Source organism: Corvus kubaryi, unplaced genomic scaffold (genome assembly GCF_017639235.1).
Source record: "Corvus kubaryi isolate FWS band 111438036 unplaced genomic scaffold, C.kubaryi_AGA036_p1.0 37284, whole genome shotgun sequence".
NCBI classification, from domain to species: Eukaryota; Metazoa; Chordata; class Aves; order Passeriformes; family Corvidae; genus Corvus; species Corvus kubaryi.
Genome location: NW_024581088.1, coordinates 8,025,743 through 8,051,611, shown reverse-complemented (window position 1 = coordinate 8,051,611; position 25,869 = coordinate 8,025,743). Strand labels below are relative to the sequence as shown.

Below are 25,869 nucleotides of genomic sequence, written 5' to 3'. Positions count from 1 at the left end.
GGGGAAAGGACAACCACACCAGGAACCCTCCAAGCAACCAAACCTCCAACCCTCCAAACTGAATTGCTGTCAGTTTACCTGCTGTAAGCATGGAAGCAACACAGCTGGAATAAACGTGACCACACACCAATAATGTGAGACAACAACATCAAAAAAAGACAAAAAAGGGAAAAAAAAAATTTTAAATATCCACAGCGAGACACAATCTCCTCCCTGTTGGAATTCTATTTTCAGGCTGGGTTTCTTGCTTTGTTGGCATCAAACCCACACTTGACTGGTCACAGTGCAGCTTGCACTGCCTTCAACACCACCAACACCAGCACCTGCCTCTTGCCAGCACAAACACAACCCCACTCCCAGCCTCAGGCTGCAGGACAGGCACATCCCCACTGAAGCACAAGGCAAGGTCAAGCTCAGACTTGCTTCTGCCTTGCAGCAGATGGCAAAAGTTATGCCAGAATGAGAATAAACAGCACTACTTCTTGCTGGCATGCCATTCACCTGAAACCCTGTTCACTGAACGTGTTCTGGGCTAGAACAAGCTCAGTGTCTCTACAAGGGAAGGACATTGTCCAGCTGTCACAATTCACTAGGGAAATGACTCTGAATGAAACTCACTTTTGATTTATTTTGGCAGCTCAGCTCCTGCTTATTATTCATGGGTTACAAAAGAATATTATGGGACTTTAATCACTCAGCTGGAGCCTTACAGAATCTGTGTCACGACTTTTCATAAAATATATAAAGTCACACAGCTTAAAACGCCATATTTAACCCCAATCCATTCACCATCTTAAAAGGCATTGAAATCTAACACAAGTCATATTTCCTATGCTCACACTGCAGAATAATGACGCATTCATTAAAAAAATCCAGGAGATAAAGCTTAGCCAGGCAGGAGAGAATGAATATAACTGAAAGATGGTGCTTACAACATCAGGGATTGTGACACCAAATAGCCCCCAAATATTTCAGAGACTTAGGTTTAATTAGTTATTAAGAGCTTATGACAGTCAGCGCTGTCCCAGCAGCAGGGGCACATCAACACCTTCCACGTGAGCCAAACCTGGGCACTGTGACCAAGGCAGCAGGACTGGAATTTGATTGCTGGAAGTGAGCATGTGTTTAAATAAATAAACAAATGGCAGGAAGGAGGTAGGAGATCTGCAGGCACTGACTGCCTCAGTTCAGCAGGAAACACAACCTGCAGCCTGAAAAGCCACCCTCACACAAGGGCCTGCCAGGCTGACACTGCCTGTACCCAGCCCTCACAAAGCTGGAGGGGACAAGCCACTGACTGGCTGTCACCATCCACCAGCTGCCCTGGGGCTCAGGACACTGCTCAGAAAAGCAGCAGAGGACCCCACTCCCACTTCCCTCTGCAGCACCTGCATCCCTCTCTTCCTGTGCTCACTGTCCATCTTCATCTCCTCCTTCCTTCCTCTATTGATTCTCCAAAGTGTTTCCTGATCTCTATTTAAAGAAGAGAAAAACCAAAGGAGTATTTAATGTACTTCCAGCTATGACCTTGTCAAACCCACAACCTGTGGGCATTTTTCTCTGCCAGACACAGCCTCCTCCTTCCACAGGCTTCAACACTGCCAGACACTGCAGCACACCCAGGGCAGGGCAGGCAGTTGGAGTCTCCCCAGAGCTGCAGAGCCCAGATGTTCATTTTCCCATGCCAGGAGAAAGGACAGCCCTGGCTGACCAAAGGATGGGATGGCCAATTGAACTGTCTGGGCTCAGGCTGGACAGCAAGGATATATTCATGTTATTTGACCACAGCAGCTGCCATCCCTTCTCTTGTACTGCTGGAGTTATGAGAAAGAAAATATGTATCACTGTTTTCATGGAGCAAAACAAAGAAGGAGCCAACCAAAGCAATCCAAGTTATCAGCCAGTATCTTCAGCCATGAGAAACATCCAAAGCTTTTCCCAGCCCAAGCACATCCATTTGCTCTTCTAGTTAACACCTAACTTTGTTCTAGCACTAATTGAGCCAGACCCTAATGGAGTCAGACACATTAAGCAATAAACCCCATTTTTCTTTGAAACACAGTCCTTACTTGAATCAACTTCAGTCATTTAGGCATGTTGTGTGCACAGGGCAGGAAAGGGAAGATGGACCAGAGATAACAGAAAAAAAGTTTGTTGGGCTTTATTCAGATTCAAATCCATTTGGGATCTTGGGACTCCTCTGGGGCTCTCAATTCTTTCCAACATGGATTTCAGCTGAATCTACCTCACCTTTACCCACCCATGCACCTCATCCTGGTTGCACAGACACTGTCAAGGGTTAAACCAGCAGCAAATGCAGAGGCTACTTATTACAAGGACAAAAGCCTGATAGGTGAAGCAGCTTCAGCCAAACAACCAGTAAAGGCATGTCAGCAACTGTCAAAAAAATTACAGGCAGTCCATGCAGAAGCTCCAGCAATAAACACAGCTGAGGAGTGACACACCAAACCGTACGGAGTGCGTTAAACGCTCCGTGGAAAAATCTATGGGAACTTTTTATACTACACCCTAGGGCAGAGAGGAAATTATGCCACAACTGGACTGCAGCTCTCAGCAAGGTCAGCCCACACTCTGGGTTCAGCAGCAGCAGCTCTGAGAAAAAAACCTCACAGAGGAAAAATCGCATCGCGCTGGCTCCCTAGAAACTGTTACAACTGAACCACAGCAGCTCCTGCATTCCCAGCCTCTCCCAAGGCATCCAAAATAGTCCAAGTCTGGGACTCCCAAGGAAAATTTTGTTACGCCCTACAGAGGAATGTTCCACCCACGGCTGTTGTTTCCTCCCATAAAAGGACCATTAGTGAGATAATTGCTGAGGTTCAGGGCATTGTCTGCAGATTTTACTGAAATATCGCACCAGGAAGGGGAAGCCAAATGAGCCAGACTATTTTAAGGCTTTTGCATTTGGAGGAAATTCTAGGGCAAAATTTCAAAAAGTCAGATGCTTTGAACCGAGAAACGCTATGCTTTGTGGAGAAGGGGGCATTCCTGTCTTTAGAGCTGCTTAAATAACCCTTGTGGGGCCACATCTATTTCATGGCCTTTATTTTTAGACTCAGAATCTGTTTTTTCAGACACCTTGCTGCTAATTTATACACACACGTGTACGTGAGCAAGACTGCTTGGGGAACAGTTTAAAAGCTGATAGACTATAAAAAGCTACTCTTACATGAAAATTTCTTACTGAAATGCCTTCTCATAGCTACAACTCACCTCAAAGCCCTGCTCCATCATCTCAGTAGGCAGGAGTGTAATCCCAAACATTATCCCAGCCCAGACAGGACAGGAGACTCCATCACAGGGAGCACAGCAGCTGGATCTGCAATTAGAATTTTGGACTTCCTATCCCTAAGGTCTCTTTTTCCTCAGGGAGCACAGAGAGCACATTTCCATAGCTGCACACTCCATATTCCCCACTGGGCCAGACTGGGATTTTGATTCTTCTGACTGGGACAAAAATGCAGCACTACCCAGATTTGTCTCTGCTGGCAGCGCTCCCTCGCCATCAAATATCAGCAAAACGTTATCCTGCTCTCAAAACCAAGGCTGGGCTCCCCTCTCCTGGACAGCTGGGAAGGTGCAGCTCTCCACAAGGCTCCTCCACAAGACAGGGAAAGCTCTTTGCTGGGCTCAGTTGGTAAATAACCCAAAAAATCCCCTCCAAAAAAACCCCAATCTGCCAAGGCTGATAACCTCAGCTTGTCTTTTAGGAATCTGCCTGGATCACTGGTCTCTAAAAAAGAGACTGGGAAGGCTGATGGTAAACCCCAGTAATTTGGGCAGCACATGAATCAGGTGGCTACACAAGATTCCCAACCATTTTTTGGGCAGTTCTGGCTGACAGGAGATGTCAGCCAAGGCTGAGCTTTCCAGGTGCTCCTTCACCTGCAAGGGCAGCACAGACAGCTGAGGGCAGGGACTCAGCAAAAAACCCCCTCCTGGCTTGCTTTGACTTAACTTTTTTTTTCTTCTGCCACTGCATCCAAGGTTTGTATTTCCTTTGGAAGGAAGTCAGAGACTGAAAGGATGTTTATTCAAACTCTTATTTACCCCTCAGACAAGGACATCTCCAACACAACGCAGTCAGGCAACGCTGGCAAACACAGTTTGTATCAGGGGTTGTTAGGAGAGAATGTGACTGAAGGGAAGAGGTTTTTGCAAAACACCTTTCAGGCCCAATCCTGCAGTTAAATACACAGGATCCTGATCTCCCACTGAAATTCAAGCAGCCACAAAATCAGAGTTCAGATGCACTTTTATTTACGGCACAGGCTTTCAAAGAGACCATGGATTGCAGTGCTCCTCTTGGATCTCAGTGTGCCAAGGGATGGAAACCAAAAGACAGGAATTTTCCAAAAATTTCTGGCTTTTCCAAAAGCCAGCCTGCTGCAAGTACTGTGCACTACAGGCTGTAGGCATCTCTTATGGTAAGAGTTACAAATGGAAGAAGATTAGAGATTAAACTTATTGATGTGGATGCTTTTAAGCTTTGTTTCAAACCTCTTGCAAAAGCTGGTTGCCAACTGTTTCCTTACTAATCAAGGGTGGCTTGCAGTTGTGGTTATGATGATAAAATGCAATAATGATTTTCATCCTGTGTTGCCTAAGGGAGAGGCTCACAGGGTGACACTATCTATCCATGTGGATGTGTCAATCCCATTCTGCAGGGGAATACTGGTCTCGAGGATACAAGTTTCCCACAAATTTAGTAAGAATACAAGATCAGTAGAAGGAAGAACTTAATTTTGCTGTGGGACCAAATTACCAGAGAAAGTAAGTAAGGGAAGCAGCAGCACCAACTCCCTTCCAAGCACAGAACTGATTTGCCTTAACAGCACCTTGTTTTCAGTTGTTTCAAAACAATTTCTTATCATGCACTGGAAAATAAAACCCATCCTTTCCAAGTGGGAGAAGTCAGGCCTTCTGCTCTATAAAAACATTTCCAAGTGTCCTTGATTCCTCTGAGAATATGCTGGTAAAACAAAGGCCCTTTTCAGCACAGGGACAGGCAGCTGAAGCTGGGAAACAAGGTTTTCACCCCCACAATCTGCTATCAACAGGGTGGTCATGTGAAAAGGGCTGCCTCACTCCCCCACAGCACCCAGGATACTCAGGGAACACAGTGCAGGAGTGACAGGAACAGCAAATGTTTCTTCTAGGTTTCCTCTGATTCTGGGGTGACAAATCCTGCCACTCCAACAGTCTGGTTCCAGCAATTCACATAAAAAAAATGCATATCCAGGTGTGAAATGATGGGCTTGGATTAGAAACATAGAAAGAAAAAGCTCACAGCATTTCAGAATCAAACTGTTTTTCTTCCCAGAGAAGTAACACTTTAAATAATTGAATGGTTTCAGTATTTGTCAGGATCTCAAAGTAAGAAACAACAGTTGTGCTCCTGGGAGATTGTCTGGCCTCAGCCCATGCAACTGCAAGCCCTGACATCTGTCTTAAAGTTTGCTTCTACCTTACAAAGCAGCAAAGTGAGGGAAAACAGGAAAATCCACACTAAATACAGGAACATTTGTGATTAACTGAAACATGTCCTGCGTGGACACACATGTGCACACCTGAAGGTTTTTACTTAGTCAGGAGTTAAACAACCAAACTAAGGAAGGGCAGCACAGACAGCTCTGCCTTCCTGGTGCTTCAGAGCAGGACACAGTGCAGGTCCATCTCCACATGCCTTGGAGAACTTCAAGGGGATGGAAGAGTGAGAAAGCACAGACACAGGACAAAGCTCTGAACAAAGCTTGCCAATCTCCACGGCACAGAAATGCTCCTGTTATCCCATGGGCACAGCTGGTCATGGCACTGCTTGTGTTCATCCCTCTCTCCAAGTCCTGAGGCACTCCAGGCAATTCTCACCCACAGCTCTTCTCAATCCCACTCTTTTTTGGTCTTCTCAGAGGATTTATCTTCTCAAATGGGCCCAAAAGGCTACAACAGCATCAGCTTTCCAATCACAGACAAACTCTCCAAGTACTGCACAAGCTTCCAGTCCCTCCTCAATTTCTGTAATTGCCTCCCCACTTGATTTCTTGTCTCATTCCTGCACAGTAATTACAGGCAGCACCACTCCCAGGTAAGCCACATCCTAAGCACATCCCCAGTTTAATGGCAATACTCAGACATCCGTGATTAAACTACATCTTCTAGGAGAGATGAGCATCTCTCATGTTTTTCTAAAGCAATACAAAAGCACAGACAGGTCAAATAATTCACTCGAGGTCACAGGCTCTGTGGTAGAAATAGGATTAGAAATAGATACCAATTGCTGTGACAGCAAGGAGTGGAAAATAAAGAGTCACTACCCCATGCCAGTCTTAAATCTGATAGTAAGAAGTCACTGAGGAACCTTGACTGATGGTTCAAGGTTCAGTGTTCCTGCTCTAAAAAGGACAAGAAATAGAGCCACACCAGGTGACCCCTCAAAACCAGCTGACACAGGGGCCAAGCTGAGCACTCTCAACTCCTGCAGCCATGGCTGTGCTCACCAATACTGTACTCCCAGCAAACACATCTGTCAGGCAAAAAACAAGTGAAAACCTGAGGGCTGAACAGGAGCTGCAAGAGGAAGTGGCAGCCAGTGATCAGCACAGAGACCAACAACTCGGGACCCTTCACCAAACAACTCAGTGAAAAGGACAAACAGCCTTGTCTTGGCTCCTACCCAGGGGGTCAAATGTACTCATACCTATTCAGTGCTGCTCGTTCTACCATCAGCTTCAGAGTGGCACACCACAGGCCTCCTGCTTTTGATCCTTAAATCAATTCCTCATTCACTTCCCTTCAGAGGGTGAGGAGAAGGCAGGTCAGAACAGCTGCTGAGTGAGCAGCTCGTCAGTGTAAGAAGCACAGAAACATCTCAGTAACAACAGCAGTGGAGTTTTGCCTGTCAGAGCCATTCCTCAGTGTGGCAGCCCAAGCTGGGAACATTCCTGGCACTCCTGGCTGCACGTACCTGCCTGCCATCCTGTCCCACGTTGGTCTGTCCCCTCACCACAGTTCGAATGTTGTCATCCAACCTCCTGCAGAAAACAGCCCCGAGTGTCAAACCCAGTCTTTAAATGCCTGACCCAAACAACTGGGGGAATCCTGAGAGCTACAGAACCAATTTAAAGTAAAAAAAGCTGATACTACCAAAGCTAAACTCACTATTTCCCCCCTCCCTCTCTGTTCCATGTCACTGTCTTGCATAATTTAAAAGTCCTGTTGCAAAAATAAAAATCCATTTCCTAATTTAACCAGGGTTTCTTGCATTCCTGTTCCCTTAAGCAATATTGTCAGCTCTCCCTTGTCTGTTTGCATTTCAACTTCCCACATGTTGAAGTGCTGTCTCAATCCTTTCATGTTGGCAATATCAGCCAGCACAGAAAATTTAAGTATTTCATGCACACTTGTGTTTATTTTGTACTTTTAGGGCCAATAATGACAGTTCAAAAATACATAGTGAGTTTTTACAATTTATATTCTTATCCCACAAACAATAAATTCTTGGCAACTGAGTCTTTTGGGTAGTTTGCTCTCTCAGCCTTTAAACTGTACTAAAATTTGGTACTTTTTGATTCTTAGTTGTTTTTCAAAGCTGCACTTTGCAACCCATCAGCTTAAAGAGCCTGAAGGGCACGTATTATACAATAGAGATGAAATATAAAGAATTATAATAATTGTCTCTGTGCTACTATTAGACACCAGGCTGATCCTATCCATGCCTTTTAAGCGAACTAAATCCTGTCAGCTGTAGCACAAAAGCTGCATTTATGAAGCCTTGCTGACAATCAGACCACGCCACCTGAGATGCAATGAAACGGAGAAATATTTACCTTATTTTCAATCTGATTTTGTTCACGACTTCATCAATGTTTGCCAAAGACTGGAAGACAAAAAAAAAATCAGAGAGAAGTGAAATGGTGAATGTTTTACAGAGGAATACGTCAGTTGTGATCCCAAACACTTCATCACACGGGGCACTTGAGGAAGAGGAGAGCAATGGCTTTGTTCTACAGGTGGAGGAAGTGAGACACACCAACTCAGCTGCTTCTGTGTCACATCATAAAGAGCAGAAAAACACAGCTCAGGGCTTCCCCCATGCCTGAGCTCTGCCTTGTTCTTCGTCAGCAAAACTGTGTGACAGTGACCTCCAGTGGGCAGTGGGGATGGGGACAGAGCCTTTGCCTTTGGGTGAGACCCCCCTGCAGAGCCCAGACACGCAGAAAATAGGCTGGAAGGAGATGCAGTGAAGGCACTGCGGGGGAAACAGATCCTCACTGCTGGCAAGGGGAAAACAGCCAAGCCACACCACCAGCAAGAGCTGCAAGCCAAAACCACCAGTGCTGCAGAGGATCTCAGACACGGCAAGTGTTGGAGCAGCCTCCCAACATAAACTTCAGCTGTAGAAACATCTCTGTTTTGCAAGAGGTTAATCCAAAACTCCCCCTGGAGCTGAAGTTGGGAACACAAAGGGAGGATGTGGGCCCACAGCAATCTCATTCTTTAAATCTCAAAAGAAACAATAGGGCTCAAACTCTCCTGTGACATTGTACAGGCAACACCCACCTGATCCGGCTGAAAACCCCAGGAACTCACCAATGTTTGGCACACAGCAAGTTAGGAAATTTACTCCATCTAAATAGAAAACTGATTTATTTCTACAGATCAAAGCAGGGCTTTAACTGCAGCAAGCACTCTGGGTGGAAAGAGACCACATAATGATGGCAAACCCAGTGAGCTGCAAATTTAAGAAGGGATTATTGTTATAGCTTTATTTCCTGTGCTAGTGTTTTAAAAGAAAAGGCTTTGGTACAGGTTTAAACACTACTTTGGTCATTTGCTATCAGGTTAACCTCATAGTAAAGAGTGAAAGTAAAATCTGATAGTAAAAAGTGCGAAAGTAAAGTCTGAGAGTACTTGGAGCATCACTTACTTGCTCAGTGGGAAAGAGAGCATTAATATACTCCACAGCATTGAAATCTGCTCTGTCCAGTGGATCTTGGCTGGGAAATACCTGGAGAGAGGGAGGAAAACAAACACTGTCAACAATCTCCAGTAATTTCTGTAACTTTACACAGTTTCTACTACTTTTAATTCCTTCAACACCTGCCTCCAGTTGTGTTTCACAGCATTTCTCTAACAAGTGGCCAGTCTCTGCCCAGGAGTAGAACAGCCACGTGCTCTGCAGGGCTCTGACCTCCCAAAATTCCTGTGGATATCAGCCTGGATAAACACAGATAATTTACACACACGATTCCAATACAGACCTGGCATGATCCACGCAGGAATTCCCAAGACACACGAGCCATCAATCATGTATCCCAAACCATCCTGATGCTTTTGCTGTTGTCTGGGAGCAAACTGAGGTTCTGGCCTGCTCTTGGCAAGAGCTTTGCCAGGCCCCATGTGACAGAGGGTTTGCTTTCCACAGCCGTGTAATAGGAAACGTGATGAATTAAGGAGTGGTTGTACGAGTTCTCTGGAGACTTAGGTTTGCCACTTTTCACAAAAGATGGAGAGAAACACAATCTGCTGAATGATTTGGGAAGGGGGAAAGAGCAGCTGTGGTGCAAACAGATGTCATCTCTCCTCAGAAGCTCAAACAACATGAACACGACTGCCAGGCTTTGCTTTTTGTCCCCACAAAGTGTGGTGCTTTCCCTTCTCTGCCACCATACTGAAGCTGTGCCCCATCCCTGCAAGGGTTCAAGGCCCACATGGATGAGGCTTGGAGCAACCTGGGATGGTAAAAGGTGTGGAAGGAATGAGGTGGTCTTTAAGGTCCCTTCCAACCCAAAGCATTCCATGATTCTGATATTTGTTCCACATTTACAGAGCCATGAGCTCTGCACTCCATGGCCAACACCCCACCTGGCAAAAGCAGGGCTGACCCCTAGCATCCCCCTGCTCACTGAAAGCCTTCTCACCTGGGCACATGAAGCATTGATGCTGTTTTACACATTCTGCATTGTAAAATCAGTGACTTTGTGAGATAAAAGCAAATTCTGCCTGAACCAGCCCTCTTGGGCAGCTTTCCCAGTCACTCCTGTAGACGAGGAGGAGCAGGCAGCAGTTAAACATGCATGAGGTCGTGGTGAGTGAGGAGAATGCTCTGACATCACCCCACTGTAAGAGCACAACTGCAGCATCACACCCAGCCTGTCCTGCTCATAACTCACACTCACTTAATCCCCACAAACCCCAAATCTCCACAAATATTAAGAGCAGATGAAACAAGAGGCGAGATGTGAAGATAAAGGCTGGTCAGGAACTCCACTCAAACTGCAGATAGAGATCAGTGCTGCAGGCAGCTGGAGCAGCTGCAGGAGTTGTTACTCCCAGGAGTTTGTCACAACCTATTAACCAGAAATGCCACCCCAGGTTTGGTGGGGCACCAGTTCTGCCTGTGCTCCCCACCCCGCTTCCGGCAGGGCAGCTGAGCCAGCTCTGCTCATTTAACCTGAACTGGGCAGGTTTTGCCCAAAACTGGTTCAGGAACACTGATAGGAACAACGGGATTACTGGGTCAAGAAGTGCCAGCGAGGAAGTTGGAAAGCAGCAGGTGGTGTCATCCTCAGCATCTCCCAGTGCTCAGGATGTGAATGTTTTCCTACAGCTTTACTGCCTGTTAAAATAACTCAGCCAGGCACGTGGTGGATCCTCCACTGTTCAAAACCTCATAAATGCAGAGGATTCTTCCTCTGGACAGGCTCTAGGCCCCCTTTAGAAGCTGCCATTTAATTTACCAGTTCCCAAGGTCTCCCCTTGCTCTTCGACAAGAGCCACCAAAAGTGACCCACAAGCCTCAACACTCAAGAAAGCGCAAAAACTTATTTGAGTGATGCTTTGTGAGATGGCTACTGCTGCGGCCCAGGCTTCTGTGACAGGGAAGTTGGCCACAGGCTGGCTGCAGGCAGTGCAGGCTCAGTCACAGAGGACAAGAGTCGTGGTTTTACCCTGGGTTCTCACGGGATTTTGATGGACTCTAAGTGCCAAGAAGGGTTTCAAGGAACACTGGAACACAGAATCATAGAATACCCTGAGTTGTGGGGGACCCACAAGGGTTATGAAGTCCTGCTCCTGGCCCTGCACAGACACCCCAACAATCCCACCCTGGGCATCCCTGGCAGCGCTGTACAAACGCTCCTGGAGCTCTGGCAGCATCGGGGCCGTGCCCATTCCCTGGGGAGCCTGGGCAGTGCCCAGCACCCTCTGGGTGAAAACACCCTTGTGTATTCACCCAAAGCCAAACCAAGACATTTCGATCATCCTTATTTCAACCGAGCCCGGTCACTGGGCTGCCCTGGGGTGCTTTCCACACCACGTAACACGCCTGCAATTAGCGACAGAGACGCCGCAGCACCGCCAGCACCCCACGTCTGACAGTGACGGGGACACGACGAGCCACGCTCAGCCCCCAACGCCGGCCCGGCCCTCGCACCGCCGGCACCGGGAGGTGCGAGCCCACCCGGGGCTGACGGGGCTCGGCCCCACGCCGGGCACGGCCAGCCCGGGGCTCGCCGGGCCCAGCTGCGGAAGGCCCGGAGCCGGCAGGGAGGGGCTCAGATCCGGCCGCGGGCCCTCACCGAGCGGCCCCGCACCGCGCCCGCGCCTGTCCCCTGCGCGGGGGGACCCGCCCGGCGCACCTGCTCGATGGCGACCTGCACGGCGGGCGCCAGCTCCAGCGCCGCCTCCAGCCCGGCCTCCAGCTCCGGCTCGTCCTCCTCCATGGCGGCGCCGCTTCCGCCGGCAGCGCGCGGGCGGGGCGGGGCCGGCGTGAGGGGAGGGGCCCGGGAGGGGCGGGGTTTGAGCCGCCGGGGCGGGGCCTGGCGGGGCGCGGCTCCGCCGGTGGGCGGGGTTGGGGCGGGAGGGGCCGGGTTTGGGCGGGGCCTCCGCCCGGCGGAGCGGGGGCGGGAGCGGCGGGGCTGGTCCGAACCGAGCCGAGCCGAACCGAGCCCAGCAGAGCCGAGCTGAGCCGGGCCGAGCTGAGCTCAGCCGAGCCGGGCCCTCCCGCCACCCGGCCGGCTGTTGACAAGCGGTGGCGGGAGACAGCGCGGTCGTCCCCATGTGGCGGACGCTGGCCCTCGCCTCCGCCTTCTTCCCGGGGCTCTTCATCCTCTGCATCCGGTTGTTGCGCTGGGCCGCCCCGGGATGGAGCCTCAAGGACCGCATCCTCCTCAGCGGCAGGTACGGGCGGGAGCGGCGGGAGGTGGCGCGCACGGCGGCGGGACCCGCCGGGACCGGGATGGGGACCGGGATGGGGAGCGGGAGCGGGAAGGATCCGGGCGGGCCGAGAGCACCGAGACCCGCCGGCCGTAAGCCTGGACTCGGGGGTGCTCCGGCCCGCGACGCTCCGGGGGACAGTCCTTGGCTGTCCCGAGCCCAGATCCCGCGAGGGGAGCAGGGACCGGAGGCAGGAGCAGCACTCCGAGCACGGGCATCCCTCCCAGCACGGGCATCCCTCCGAGTGCGGGCATCCCTCCCGAAGGAGGGCATCCCCCCCAGCATGGGCATCCCCCCGAAGGAGGGCATTCCCCCCAGCATGGGCATCTCAGCCCGGCCCTGCCCGGCGGGACCCCCGCACTGTGGTACCGTTGTCGGGGCGGGGATGCTCCGGTGCAGCTCTGCCTCTGCCCACGGGGAACCGGCAGCGTTTCCACGGGGGTGGAAGGGACGGGACCTGGCAAGGATCCCCCAGGAGGCAGCGCCTGGCACAGCCACCCCGACACGTCCTCGCCGTGACGAGGCGCTGAGGTGTGCACGTTGTGGGCGTCTAAGTGCCACCAGCTCTGAGCCCCGGCCCTCGTGGGGTCACATTTGGGGTGACCCCTTTCCTCTCTCTCCGTTTCAGGCTGGTGTCAACGGTCCAAGCCACGATGGCAACGGTGTCGGGGATCACGGTTGTCCTCAGCTGCAAGAACGTGGTGCATGACAGGTAACGGAGACCCACTCAGGTCCCACTGTCCCATGGGGAGCGTGCCAAGAATGTGCTCAGCCAGCTCGGGGCTGGAGGGTTTTCTGCCAAAGGGTTGCCAGTACAAAGGGGAAAGGAAAACCAGTTTCATGTTCCTCTTTCCTCCACTTGGGCTGAAAGGGTTGGGCCATGTGCTGGCTGTATGCCCCCTGAACAGCAGTGGCTTGCTCTGGCCTGGGGTTGCTCTGGCAGCACAGTCTCCTCCAGAGGATGGGCTGTAACAGGGGCTGGGTATGAGCAAAAAACATAGACATCATCAGCTCTGAAGGGGTAGGGAGGCTCCTTGCTGGAAGCTGAAATTGCTACAGAGTCAAGCAGACCCGATGAGAACTGATTTTAGAGGTGCAAAAAGCATTCTGAAAGAATCCAGAAATGGTAAAGTCAGAATGGAGTTTGAAGGAAAGTCCTGCTTCCTTGTCCTCAGTGCTCTGAGATAAACTGCCCAGAAGTGGCTCTGAGGAGGAGTGATAGAGTAATCAGAAGACTTAAAAACAGAGCTATTATCCAGACTAGCAGAGAAGATTGCAGGAGGCAAGAATATAATTATGCCGAGCTGGAATTCGACTGTCACACACGGATTTTAGGGTGATTTTTAGGAAGGGCTGCCACCCTGGTCATAGCAGACTTGTCTTTAATACACAGATATGAATTGTCCTGCCTTGCTCTAGGTGGTGATATCTATCCAGATTGCTCAGACCTGCTTAACCCAGGCAGTCTGTGAGTTACCTTTTTGTTCTAAAATAAAATTCCTGCTGTATAGATAAGGCAGATGATGAATCCCAAAGCCACACAGACGGAAGGTGCTGCCAGCAGCCCTCCTTCCCCTGGAGCTGTCTGCTTGCCCGGGTATACTCAAGGCCAAGGGCTCTGTGCAAACACTTTGTGGACAGAGACCTAGATTTTCTTTGAATCTAGAGGAAATTGAGCCCAGGGCTCAGCAGGGAAGGCCTCATAGAATGACAGCAAGACAGCAAGCCAGGAAGAATCACAAAGGTTGCAGTAAAATTTGCCAATTTATTTACAGAGGCAGACAATCATTATATCACCAGCGTTGTAATTGCCCTCCAAAGCCCTGGGCAAGTTTTGCAAACACAATCACTCGCCACCCCTGCTTCACACCACTTACATCTTTCCATCTGGAACAGGAACTCCTGCAACAGAATTTTTCTTGGGATGGCAGGAGAGCAAAAAGAGATTTGAGCCGCAAGCTACATTTCTTCAAGCAACAGCATTGGGTGGTTTTGTCTTCTTTTTTTTTTTTATCAGTGTGATTCCACGCAGGACTTTTTAAGGAGGCTGGTGTCCCTGCAGAGCAGGGCTTGCTGCTGCCCAGATTGTGCAACCAGGATTCCAACATGCTTTGGGAACAGGCAGCTGCCTGCAATTATTTCCCAACTGACAAATGCCTCATGGGGGTTTATTGCCTATATTGGATATTTCACACTTCACTCTCCAAACGCCAGGCCAGCCATCCCTCTGAGTTCTCCATGTGCTTCTCAAACACTCCCTGGGTTAGGCAGCCAGCTGATGCAATGTGACAGGCAGGAGGGACTCAGGATTGGGAGTTTTCCACCACCAAGCACCAGCCCTGGGGGTCCCAGGGCTTAGGGGAGGAGATCAGCTATGCAAAGGTGTCAGGTTGGTGCTGGATCTCGAAAAATGCTGTGCCCCTGGGCTGTGCAGCAAACACCTGGCTGTGGAGCTAATCAGGATCCTTCCTTGGTGCTGTGTTTGTGTTTGGCCAGGCTGAGCTCAGTGCCTGGCACAGCCCAGCAGGAGGGGGTCAGCACCCAGAGCCGTCCTCCACATGTACCAGGCACCTTTTCTCTGGGTCAGTCTGCACCTGCTGGGCAAAACAGACTTAAAATTCACCCCCTTTCAGCTTCAAAATCCACTGAAATGCTGCCACTTCAGTCCTAAAAACTCTTCTACCTCCCAGAGCATCGCGAGGCGCTCAGAGCCGCTGCGATGCCTCTGTGTGTGCTGCTCCTCCCCAGGCACTGGCTGGCCGTGGAGTACATCTGGGTCCTGGTTCCCTACATGACCTATGACATCTACGTCATGTACCTGTGCCACTGGCACAAGAGCCAGGAGAAGGGCATCCTGGAGAAGAAGCACTCGCTGACCAGTGTGTGGAGCTTCCTCCTGCAGGAGCGGCTGATGGTGACCCACCACCTCTTCATCCTCATCGTGCTCACCCCCATCACCCAGGTGAGGGCTACTGCAGCAGCCCAGGACCCCCTGGACATGCTGGGTGTTGGCTCCTGGCCACCTCTCTGCAGGGCCGTGTGCTCACTGCTGGCTTTCTTTACAGCACTTCAGGGGAGAGTTGGGGGACTTCTTTGTGGGCTGCATCTTCACAGCAGAGCTGAGCACGCCTTTTGTATCACTGGGCAAAATCCTCATGCAGGTAGGTGAGGAGGGATGGGACTCGGGGCTGGGAACCCCACAGCAGTTCATCCCCTTTCCCTGCCCCAGGCTCCAGCAGCCTCTGCTCCGGCAGTGGCTCAGAGAGGGGCAGCCCCACAGCTGTAGCCCCAATCTCCCCTGCGGTGCTGCCTTTCTCCCAGTGTCCCATCCCTTTCCCCCAGTAACCAGCACGCACAGGGGCATCCCGGACCTGGGGGCTGTGCCGTGGGCTGGTGCTGCCCCCTCCTGCCTGTTCCTCCCTGCACCACGTTCATTCTTACCCCAGCCCTCTGCCCTCAGCTCCCTTCCCCCCTGCCCTCTTCCATCCCTTCCTCCAGCCCTCTTGGATGCTCACCCCGTTGCTCCCAGCACCGCCAGTTCCCCGGAGCGCTGGGCTGCTGCTCACCCCACATTCACTTCCTTCCTCCCCCAGCTCAAAATGCAGGACACGCTGCTGCACAAGGTGAACGGGATCCTCATCCTGGTGACCTTCTTCCTGTGCCGCATCCTCCTCTTCCCCTTCATGTACGCGGCCTACGCCCGCCAGGTGGGGATCCCGGTGTACCTGGTGCCGTTCCGCATCCCCCTGCACTGCAACATCGCCAACGCCTCCCTCATCGCCCCCCAGCTCTACTGGTTCAGGCTCATCTGCCGCAAGGCCGCCCGCCTCTACGGCGGCTCTCCCGCCCACCGCAGCAGATAACGGAGCTGATAACGGCCAGGGGCTGGCACAGGGCAGCCCCCGGCCCTTCCATCGGGAGCAGCGATTCCGCCGGGCTGCCGGAGCTGGAAGCAGCCTCCCGTCTCCAGCGCCGTGCCAGGCAGCACCAGCCGGGGCTAGGAAGGCTTTCCTCCCACGCCGCTGCAGTGCCTCGTGTCCTCCCGCCGGGGTGGGAGCCGGCTTGGAAGCACGACATTCCTTCTGGGATTCAGCTCTGCGGCCCCGCCGCCCTGAGGGTTACACGAGAGGGGTTTGTTGCAGCCCCCCCGGCGCGGCTCCCGGGGCTGACACCGGACACCGGCACAGCGCGGCGTGCAGGAGCCTGCGCGGGGAGGCTGGAGCGGCCCGGCCCCAGCAGCGGGGATGGGGAGCCTGTGCCGGACCTGCCGCAGCCCCAGCCAGCCCTGGAGCTGCAGCACAGCTCTGCAGAGCCGTTCCTGGCCTTTACTGACTTCAGCTCTACACTACAGCCCTGTTCGGCCTCTGACCTCCCACATGCACCTCACCTCCTGCTGCTGCTGTGGCTGCTGGGCTCAAGCTCCACTTAACTTGATGGTGCTTTTCACTAAAAGCGTCTGACAGTCCTGCAGGGGACTCCTGTGTTGCCAGTTCTGGTGTTCCCAGCAGGGCTGGAGGGAAGAAGCTCATGCCAGGACAGAGGAATGGTTCTGCTGTCTCAGAGCGACGTCTCATCAACACACAGGGCACTGTGCAGAGCCCCTCCTTGGCAGAGGGTGCAATTTTCCCTCCCCTCCCCTAACCACAGCTGCTTTTATCTGGCTGCATCCCCTCAGCAGGTATTTAAAACCATCTGGCACACCCTGCTCTGCTCTGCCCTCCAGCTGGCACCACCACGCCCTGGCAGTACCTGTACAGTCCCATCCCTCCAGCCCCATCCCACCCCCCGTGAGGCTGCCAGGGACAGAAGTGGGGCTGCACAGAAGGAACCAGCAACCCCGGAGCAGGATGCTGAGCTGGCCCTTCACCAGTTCAGCCCATTTCCACTTTCAGCCACAGCAAAATGGGTATAGGCTCCCTGGCTCGCCCTGCACCACGGGGTTCAGGAGCCCTGCGGGTGTGTGCAATCAGACCACAGCTGAGTTCATTCCCTGCAGCCAGCACCAGCCAGGGCAGCCACCTCCTCCTCCTCCTCCTGCAGCCTTCTGTGCCTGCTCCAGGGCAGGGAACTGCACTGGCACAACCCTGGCACAGCCCCGGAGACCTGCGACCACTCTGTGCCTTTCATTCTATCTGAAACCAGCAGCCGAGCTCTGGGAAACCTGGATCTTTTGGGGGTTGGATCTCATCCCGACCACGGCTGTTGTTCTGGATAGAGTGTAAAAAAACAAAGGGCCTCTTCCGACCTGTGGTTGTTGTTGCAGAGCCGCCACTGTCACAGTAACCACCGAGAGCAGCTGATGTTACAAAGCGCTTGCAACTCGTTACAGATGTTGTATCTCACTGTTTTCATTGCAAATAACGTGCCTTACGTAAGGACAAAGAAAACCCCAGCCAATGAGGCACCTCAGTTTGCACTAACACTGCCCTATTTACTATCAGGAGACCAATAAAGATTTCCTCTCTGAGTCACACCACTGGCTGGCTCTTCCACGTGCCGTTCATTGCTGGGTGGGGGTGTTACATGTGGGGTTACTGCTGCACCCCCACCTCCGGGCAGGAGCAGCACACACGGATTTCCAAAGGTTCCTGCCTGTCCTGAACTCACTCAACTCGCTTCCCAGCTTCCAACTTGCTTTCCAGCTTCCGGCAGCACGTGGCAAAACCAGCAATTCTCCCGGGACTAGGAGAGGGCTGGTGGCAAAGCAGCCAGAGGGAAGTGATTTCCTGGATGCTGGAGGCTGCTGTGTAAATCCAAAGTGCCAGCAGGCAAGGCTGCAGCCACAGAACTGGCAGCTTGGCTCAGGAACAGCTGTGTCCAGTTATTTCAATGGATAACTGAAGTGGCTCCTCCTACCGCATCTTTATACGGCCACTTCCACTGCCCAGTGGAAGAAAAAACAGCAGGGAGGGAATACATTCAAAAGAGAAAAACAAGGGTTTATTACAGATCTTACAAGATCCAGATCAGAGGTCCCTTGTCAGCGCTCTGAGTGCGCTCCCAGCTTGCTGAGCTTCTGCAGGAGGGTGCTGCGCAGCTCCTCGTGCCCCACGTTGTCCGTGATGGACTCCAGGAAGTGCCTCTCGTTGGCTCTGCGCAGCGCGGCGCAGGGAGCCGCGTCGGCGCTGCTGGACGCCTCGTACTGCGACAGCACCTCCAGGGCCACCACCAGCAGCGGCTCCCCGCAGCCCCCGGCCGGCAGCATGGCAGCCACGTGCAGCAGGTGACAGAACATCTGGATGCACACAAAGGACACCTCCTGCGTGCCGGCGCCGTCCTCGGCGGGGTGAGACGGGGCTCTCGCCGTGGCCTTGACGGAGGCCAGCAAGTCGGTCAGGCTGGCGCAGTACAGCTGCACCACGTGGAGCCAGGCCTCTGGCGGCAGCCAGGAGGAGCAGCTGGAGCTGCAGAGGAGCTGGAAGCCCCGCAGGAAGAGCACGGAGAGCTGGAGGTGGCAGGCGAAGGGGCGGAGGTTGAGCAGGGGCATGTGCTGCACGTACTCCAGCGTGTAGGGCACGTGCAGCACCTGCCCCTGCAGCAGCTGCTCCACCACGGGCACGAGCCTCTTCCACTCGCCGTGGCTGCACCAAGGCAGCACCTGGATAAGGGCCACCAGGAAGCCCTTGCTGAAGAGATTCACTTCTTCAGGGTTGTCCACGTTGACGGTGAGCAGCGCCAGCATCGTGTCCCTGAGCGCTGGGGACACGCAGCAGCACTCCATCCACGCCAGCAGCCCGCTGCCCGGCCCGTAGGCTGGCAAGGACTGGGATGTCCATTCGTCCTCAGGAAGCCTGCAGATCTCAAACAGTGTCGCCGGGACCTCGTTCTTGAAGTGGTCCCCGTAAAGCTTCTTCAGACGGAGCCCGACAGTCCAGTCCAGTGGTGCCACCTTCCTGTGGAGCCAGGCCAGCGACTGCACCCACAGCTCCGGGGAGGGGACGGTCTCTGGTCCCACCAGCTCGCACAGCTGGCAAAGGATGTTCAGAATCAGGTCTTTGGTCTCCAGGGAAGGGAAGAGCTGCTCCTTAGGCTGATGCCAGTGTTTGGTGTAACCATCCAGAAGTTTGCAGAGGCTGAGGAGAAGTGGGAACGGGTGGCAGGATTTGATCCAGTGCTCTTCTGAACAGGACGGTATTCCCAAAACCTTACTGAGGATCTGCAGGCTCAGCTCAATCTGAGGAGAGTCTGACTTCAAATAGGGAAGGACAAAGGCTTTGGCCACCTCTGCAGGTGACACAAGTCGGGTGGCTGAGCCTGGCTGCATGAGAAAGGCCAGGAACTGAAGGAATTGCTCCTCTTCCCTCGCCGTGGAAAGCTTCCCCCACACTGCCTCCTCCAGACACCTCACCACCAGGCTGTGTGGCCTGCCTGGATCCTCATGGCTCTCCAGGAAGCTCAGTGCTGAGAAGGAGCAGAGGATTTGGGCGAGGAACTGGTGTGCTCCGAGGTTGACCACAGCAAGATGACAAACCTGCTTCACTGTGGCCTCGGGGTACAGCAGCGTCAGCCTGGCCACAGAAGCCACAGCCCTGGTCAGGCCCTCATCAGACACACTCTTTGTGATCTGGTTGAAAGTCACATTCAGGTCCTCCTGGAACCCGTCCCTGACAACCTGCACGTTCTGGGACAGACCTTGGCCACCCCAGGACGCCAGGACACCTGAGATCACTTGGTTTTTATCAGTTAAAGAAAGCTCAGTGTAACACTCCACGATGGCTTTGGTCACTTCCATCTGCAGCTCTCGGGCCTCCTTGTCATGGTGGGACGTGGAAAAGTTCACCAGCATCTCCAGCAGTTTCAAAACTAGCTCAGGGTTCTGGAACAGAGCTTTGTTTTTCACGAGGCACTCGACCCAGGCCTTTGAAAAAGCCCAGGTCTTTTCAGATGCAAAAACAGAGCACACGTCCACATGGCGGTCCAGCCTTTGGGCAATGATTGCCATGGCAACTGAAGACTCGAGGCTGGTGTCCAAACCCTTCAGGACAGCACTGGTGTCCCTGAGAAAGTCCTTGGTGAGCTGTGTCAGCTCTAACACTACCTGTGCTTCGCCCTCCCCCAGGTCTCCGGTCTCTGAGAGGAAATCCAGGTTCTTCCCAAGGGTGGTCAGAATATCCAGGAGCCGGTAGCTCTCGTAACACAGCTCCTCAGAGCCCTTCAGAGTGTCCTGCAGCTCCTCTCCCCAGGCCTGTAAGAAGCTGCAGAGCAAGTCCAAGCCAACAAAGAGCTCCTCACGAGAGAGTCTGGTCAGGGGCAGGAGGCTCACGCTTCTCTCTGCTTCCCTCACCTTCTCTGCCAGCCCGCAGGGGTGGTACTGGCTGTCAGTGTCACTGCCCCAGAGGCTGACCACGGCACTGACCTTGGCCAGGTGCTCTGTGATGGGCAGGGGGCTGGCCCCTGGCCCCAGCCCAGAGGACAGGCACAGCAGCTCAGCCAGGTTGGCCAGGGCGTAGCACCTCAAGCGGGGCTGGGCGATGCTGCCTCGGATCTGCTTTAACCCCTCCAGCAGCAGCATCGGCAGCCCAGTGGCACCTGGGGGGTTCCCAGGGTCACCCTTGAACCTCTTCGGGGGCTGCAGACCATCCTCCAGGGAGGGCTCAGCCCCGTGCTGATGTATGAGAGCGCTGAACGCAGACACCGTCGCATCCTCCTGTCCCTCCTGGTGCTTCATCACCTCCCACCACACGTCCAACAAGAACCTGACGTCCGATGGGGATGTCTCGCTGGAGATGTACTCCACCAAGTTCTCCAGCTGTCCCCGGCACACATCTGGAGGCAGCGCCAGCAGCAGCTGCACGAAGAGCCGCGGCACTCCCAGCGCCTTGACGAGCTCGAAGAGGGCGGTGTGGTTGACATCGGGGATCATCGCGCCCACGGAGAAGAACCCGTCATCCTTCCAGCCCCATTCCAGCGAGGCGGCGGGTGGGGCGGGCAGCAAGATTTTCGCCCAGACGATGGCCACGGCCTCCTTCTCCCAGAGGCCGTGGCCCAGCGGCGAGGGGCAGCGCTCGCCGATCTCGCGCAGCGCGTCGGTGATGGGCACGCCCGCGCGGGGCCAGTCGGCTTTGCGCAGCTCCCGCAGCGGCCGCGGCTGCAGCAGGCGGGCGGCCAGCAGGAAGCCGCCGTGCAGGATCGCCGTCTCCTCGCCCACGGCCCACGGCCCCGCGGCACAGCCCGGCCCCGGCCCCGCGGCCGCCCCGCGCTCCGCCGGCTCCATGGCGGCGCCTCGCTCTGACGTCACGCGGGCGGCGCGCTGACGTCACACCGGTAACAGCGTCCCCCCCCCCGGCCCGCAGCGCCCCCTGGCGGCGCGGAGACGGGCAGGATTGATTGATTAATTAATTAATTGCCGTGCTCCAATTTAATTGGATGAGTACGATTCAAACCCGTCGTTAAACGTGAATTTAAAAGCTCAGGCAAACTTGCAGTGAGGGATTTTTCCTGTTTCAGCTCAGAAGTGCCAACACTGCTGATCCTGGCTGCTCTTCCCTGTAAAACTCATTTCAGTTTCATGATGAAAAACCTGATTTAAGATACTTTATTTAAGGTTCTCATCAAGAAGATGATAAGCCAGGCAGCATACCTGGCACAGAAAATGCCAGGAATGACTCCCTGTATTCCCAGCTCTCATTCCACCAGCAAAAGCAGAGCGACCTCATTCCAATGGAATAAACCCTGACCTGCGACTTCCAGAGGCAGCTTCTCACCAAAAGCTCATTGCAGAACTTATTTCAAGCTGCCCCCTGGCACCTCAGCAGGCAGTGCAGCTACAAACCACAAAGCACAGCCTCAGCTCCCTCCTGCAATGTGGAAATCTCCTTGGGAAGGGGTTTGGCAAGATCCTTTCTTTGTTCCTAATAAAGGGATGCACTCCCTGTTCCCTGCTCCAGTTCCCCCTGCACAGCCCCACTGGAGAGGGCAAGGAGTCACAGATACCTGAAAACCCTCTCCCAGCCTGCAAATAAAGGACAGCTAAAGCAAATTAATCAGAAAATAAATGAATTAGAAAACACCATCTCTATTAACCTTTCTTTCAAGTATAACAGCAACAGAAATGTGAGGTTTTCTTGACTGATAACACCTGTTATGAAGCCAAGGGCTCAGCCTGTTCCTTGCTGCACAGCCCTGTTGTTTGGAAGGAGAAGATGTGATTTGCTGGAAGGGAGAGAGCAGCAACCAGAGACATCAGCTTAAATCAAACCAAAAAACCACCACGGGACACTCCAGCACCCTCTGATTGGGAGGGCAGTGCAATTGGCATTTTCCTGGAAGAACTCCAAGGCACAGAGGAGCAGCCCAGTCCATTGCTCCAGCTAAGCTGAAACCTTCTTCATGTTGTGTTCAGCAAACCACTTGTCACTGTTGTCTGCAGCCATGGCCTGCACAAAGACAAGTGGGAGTGTGGTCAGAACAGGAGGAAAGCTCTCTGCAGGGATAAATCATTTTTTAGCTACTTGTAAGAAGAACAGACACTGAAAACCAGTGTTCTCTGCCACAGCAAGTAACGTGACCATGCCCCAAGGGGAAGGCTGGAAAACTCCACCCAGGGCACTCAGTGAGCTTTAAAAATGGATTTATTTTCCTTACCAAGCCTGGGCAATTTGCTTCTCCCAAAAACACTCAGCATGGAATGAAAATTGGATTCTACAGGTGTCTCTAATCAGGAAGAAAATGAATGTGCAGCCACTTACATCATCCAACAGCTTGTCACCATTAGGGTCCACCTTGGACAGCTCTCTGAACGCTTCATCTCCCACAAAACAGATTTCATGGCCATCCTAAACAGGAGCAGCTCAGTCAAAACCAATGGCAGAGAGCATTTAAACCCAATTTAATCACTGTTTCCAGTGTTACTCACAGGATCAGCCAGAATAACCACTTGCACCGTGGCTTTGCCAGGCGTGTCCAAGCTCACCAGAGGCGTCAGAATTTTCTGATTCTCCTTTTTCATCAGGGCTTCGATGCTTGGCAGCTTAAAACAGAAAACCAACCAAAACCATCCCACTGCCAGAAAGATAAGCAAACTATCTGCTCAGAGATATTCTGTTCACATTAAAAAACTGCCTTCCCCAGCTGTGGGGTAAGGAGAGGCGTGAGGGAAGCGTGGCTGTTACCTCGTCCTTGGCGCAGGAGAAGGCGATGCGCCCGAACGCCGTCCCGTGATCCACGGCCCCTCCACCAGCCTTCAGCTCCAGCTTGCACTGCAACAGGGAAAAGCCCAGCCTGGCTTCTAGGGACACTGCAGCTTTTTGTCCAGGATGTGGGTGATTCCAAAAATCCCCCATTCACGCACTTCCCAGCAAGGCAGAATCACCAGAGCAAACCACAGCTTTGCTTTTTTTAAAAACGCAGTTGAGTGTACACAAGCTTCAATGAAAACACTCTTAATTAAGTGCACAGTTGCTTTAATTAAGAAATTTTTTCCTTTTAAGATGCTGTTCTCATAAAATAAGAAGTTTTCATGGCGAGGTTTCCAAGGACTGACCTGGTTATCAGCGTAGCCCAGCAAAGCCCTTTGTTTCTCCTCATCCTTCTCATATACTTTCATCCCAAGCAAACCAGACCAGTAGCTCACAGACTTCTGCAGGTCTGAGACACCCAGGGTCACCTTCCACACAGGATCTTGAGGATTGCAACAATTTCAAATTAGTTACAAATGTATTATAGGTTTAAATGCAGTTTTGCATTCTTGAAAAGTAACAAAGAAATGATAAAAAAGTGCTGTTTTTTAAAATGCCATCAAAATAAACACACAGCCCACTCTGATATCCCACTGGTAAATCCTTCTGAACACCAGTAAGGGTGAGGGTAAATATTTCACCTTGCTTGAGCTGTTCCTTGTCTTCCAGGTAGAACTTGTACCCTCCTGGGGCTTCAGCTTCAAAGACACCAGAGGTGACTTCTTTGAGGGGCCACCCCATCTTCCTGGCATTGCTCACAGCCTGGCTAGACACCAGAGTGATGCCCTATAGAGGACACAACAAAATTCACGGGGTGGCTGCAGAGACATCACCTGTTTTCACACAGGAAACGTGAGATCTCCATCTGCTGCCAGCCACCAAATCACAAAAAAATGATTAATAATAAATATAAGAGTGTTTTGCTAAGCATTCCGTGTTGGATCTGGCAGCCAGTACCAGCTGTCCCACACACACAGCAGAGGAAGAGCTCAAGGAATGCTTCCTGGACATTAAGTGAGCCCAAATCTGCTCTGGTTTCTGCTCTTCTGACCTGGAGACAACCACAAAAGCAACACTGAAGTGTTTAAGAAACCAAAGAGCATAAAAAAGCAGCTGGTACAACCCATTTGACACACAAGCTTCTAATTATTGAAGTAAATAAGCTTATCATGAGAAGGGTTGGCTGCTTGGAGTGGAACTCACCAGGAAGTCATTGCCCAGGCGATATTCTCCAATGCCATAATTGTAAGTCAGCTCTGCAACAAAGTGGTTGTCCTCTGGTCCGTAGCCCACCATGGTCTTGCTCCATTTTCCATCATAAGGGCTGAAAGATCCGTATTGTCCACATTTTAATGTCATGAGTATTAAAAGTAACCACCAAGAGCTGCAAGTATTTGCGTTTCAAGGAGGAATTGCGTTGTTAGAGTGAAATAATGGCATTTTGACCCCGGGCTGTCGTTCATGGCCATGTGATAAAAGCAATTCTACCTCATTAACAGCTCCTGCTTTAAGAGCACAGGCTGCTCATTAGCTGCAATTATATAATCACTTCCTTACTGCTAAGTAGGAAAGGGCACCAAACTGTCAGATTCCTTCAATTTCAGAGAGAAATGCATTCCTATTTCTCCTTTCTTTCATTCCTCTGTCTTTACAAAAGCTTTTGGGGCTACCAGGAGGGATTTTTAACTCAAGAACCTTGACAGTGTCACACCTATATAAATAATCATTGGAACTGAACGTAGTGACTGCTAAGCTTAGAAATAATTTGGTACAGTTAAGTACCAGTCTATAGGCGTGACATTTATGTTCAGGGTAAGCATCACACCTACACAGAGCGAGGGGCTGTAGGTTCCAAGGGAAGGCGCCTAATAAAGAACAACACAACCCTTACGTTCCTGTGAGCTACCAGCTGGCACATGGGCGGTCACGGCGGGCAGGGCACTCACCCGTTGCAGCTGGCCTTGCAGCCCTCCTCGAACTCCTCGTGCCTCAGCACCTTGAGAACCACACAACGCTTTGGGTTGGGAGGGGACCTTGAAGATCACCTCGTTCCAGCCCGGGATCCCTTCCCTAGGCCCGGTGAAGCGGGCGAGAAGAGGGTGAGCGCGGGCAGGACGTGGCTCCCATTCCCACCCCCATTTCCATCCCTTCCCCTGGGCCGCGGTCCGGGGACATGGCGGCCGCAGAACCGCCCGTTCTCCGGGACAGCCCCGGCCCAGCCCGCCCCTCCCTGGCCCCGCCGCTCACCCTCATGCCCAGCAGCTCCCGGTAGAACCGCGCGGTGCGGGCCCGGTCGCCCACTTTGAACACGAAGTGCAGCGCCCTGCGGGAAGCCATGACTGCGGCCGTGACGTTACGCGGCGCGGTGACGTCACGGGGCGGGGCCGGCGCGCGATGGCGGCGCTGGGCCGCGCGTGGCGGGCGCTGCTGAGGCCCCGCGGGGCGCGGGGGGACG

The 25,869-nt window shown here is 52.8% G+C and overlaps 4 protein-coding genes across 6 annotated transcripts in view; 1 reads left to right on the top strand and 3 right to left on the bottom strand.

The window, feature by feature from the left end:
* The window catches only part of VPS53 (VPS53 subunit of GARP complex), a 61,479-nt gene extending 49,696 nt beyond the window's left edge, over positions 1-11,783 (bottom strand). The window contains exons 1-4 of one of the 2 annotated variants that reach the window (XM_042026354.1): positions 11,661-11,783; positions 8,948-9,028; positions 7,848-7,897; positions 6,986-7,052 (exon numbers count right to left, since the gene is read on the bottom strand). In XM_042026354.1, the coding sequence (XP_041882288.1) occupies positions 6,986-7,052; positions 7,848-7,897; positions 8,948-9,028; positions 11,661-11,744 (282 nt within the window). In that variant the 5' untranslated portion in view covers positions 11,745-11,783. Of the gene's footprint in view, positions 1-3,234; positions 3,317-6,985; positions 7,053-7,847; positions 7,898-8,947; positions 9,029-11,660 lie in introns of those variants that run through there. The other variant, XM_042026355.1, reaches the window with a different exon arrangement.
* A 160-nt stretch (positions 11,784-11,943) lies between these two features.
* Positions 11,944-17,713, top strand: TLCD3A (TLC domain containing 3A). Its single transcript, XM_042026353.1, has 5 exons — positions 11,944-12,201; positions 12,866-12,949; positions 14,986-15,199; positions 15,303-15,398; positions 15,831-17,713. The coding sequence occupies exons 1-5, from the start codon at positions 12,080-12,082 to the stop codon at positions 16,098-16,100; spliced, it is 786 nt and encodes a 261-aa protein (XP_041882287.1). The 5' UTR covers positions 11,944-12,079; the 3' UTR covers positions 16,101-17,713.
* Positions 17,714-18,151: 438 nt separating this feature from the next.
* GEMIN4 (gem nuclear organelle associated protein 4) lies at positions 18,152-21,466 on the bottom strand. The gene has a single exon (XM_042026349.1). The coding sequence runs from the start codon at positions 21,449-21,451 to the stop codon at positions 18,218-18,220; it is 3,234 nt and encodes a 1,077-aa protein (XP_041882283.1). The 5' UTR covers positions 21,452-21,466; the 3' UTR covers positions 18,152-18,217.
* A 766-nt stretch (positions 21,467-22,232) lies between these two features.
* GLOD4 (glyoxalase domain containing 4) lies at positions 22,233-25,793 on the bottom strand. 2 transcript variants are annotated; one of them, XM_042026350.1, is made up of 9 exons: positions 25,662-25,793; positions 25,361-25,410; positions 24,618-24,738; positions 24,056-24,200; positions 23,720-23,856; positions 23,349-23,435; positions 23,093-23,206; positions 22,926-23,012; positions 22,233-22,613 (listed from the first exon to the last, which is right to left on the bottom strand). In XM_042026350.1, exons 1-9 carry the CDS (start codon positions 25,749-25,751, stop codon positions 22,548-22,550), a joined length of 897 nt encoding a protein of 298 aa, XP_041882284.1. In that variant the 5' UTR covers positions 25,752-25,793; the 3' UTR covers positions 22,233-22,547. The 2 variants fall into 2 exon arrangements, with proteins under 2 accessions (XP_041882284.1, XP_041882286.1); XM_042026352.1 differs by lacking the exon at positions 25,361-25,410 and having other exon boundaries at positions 25,662-25,735.
* Between the last annotated feature and the right edge of the window lie 76 nt (positions 25,794-25,869).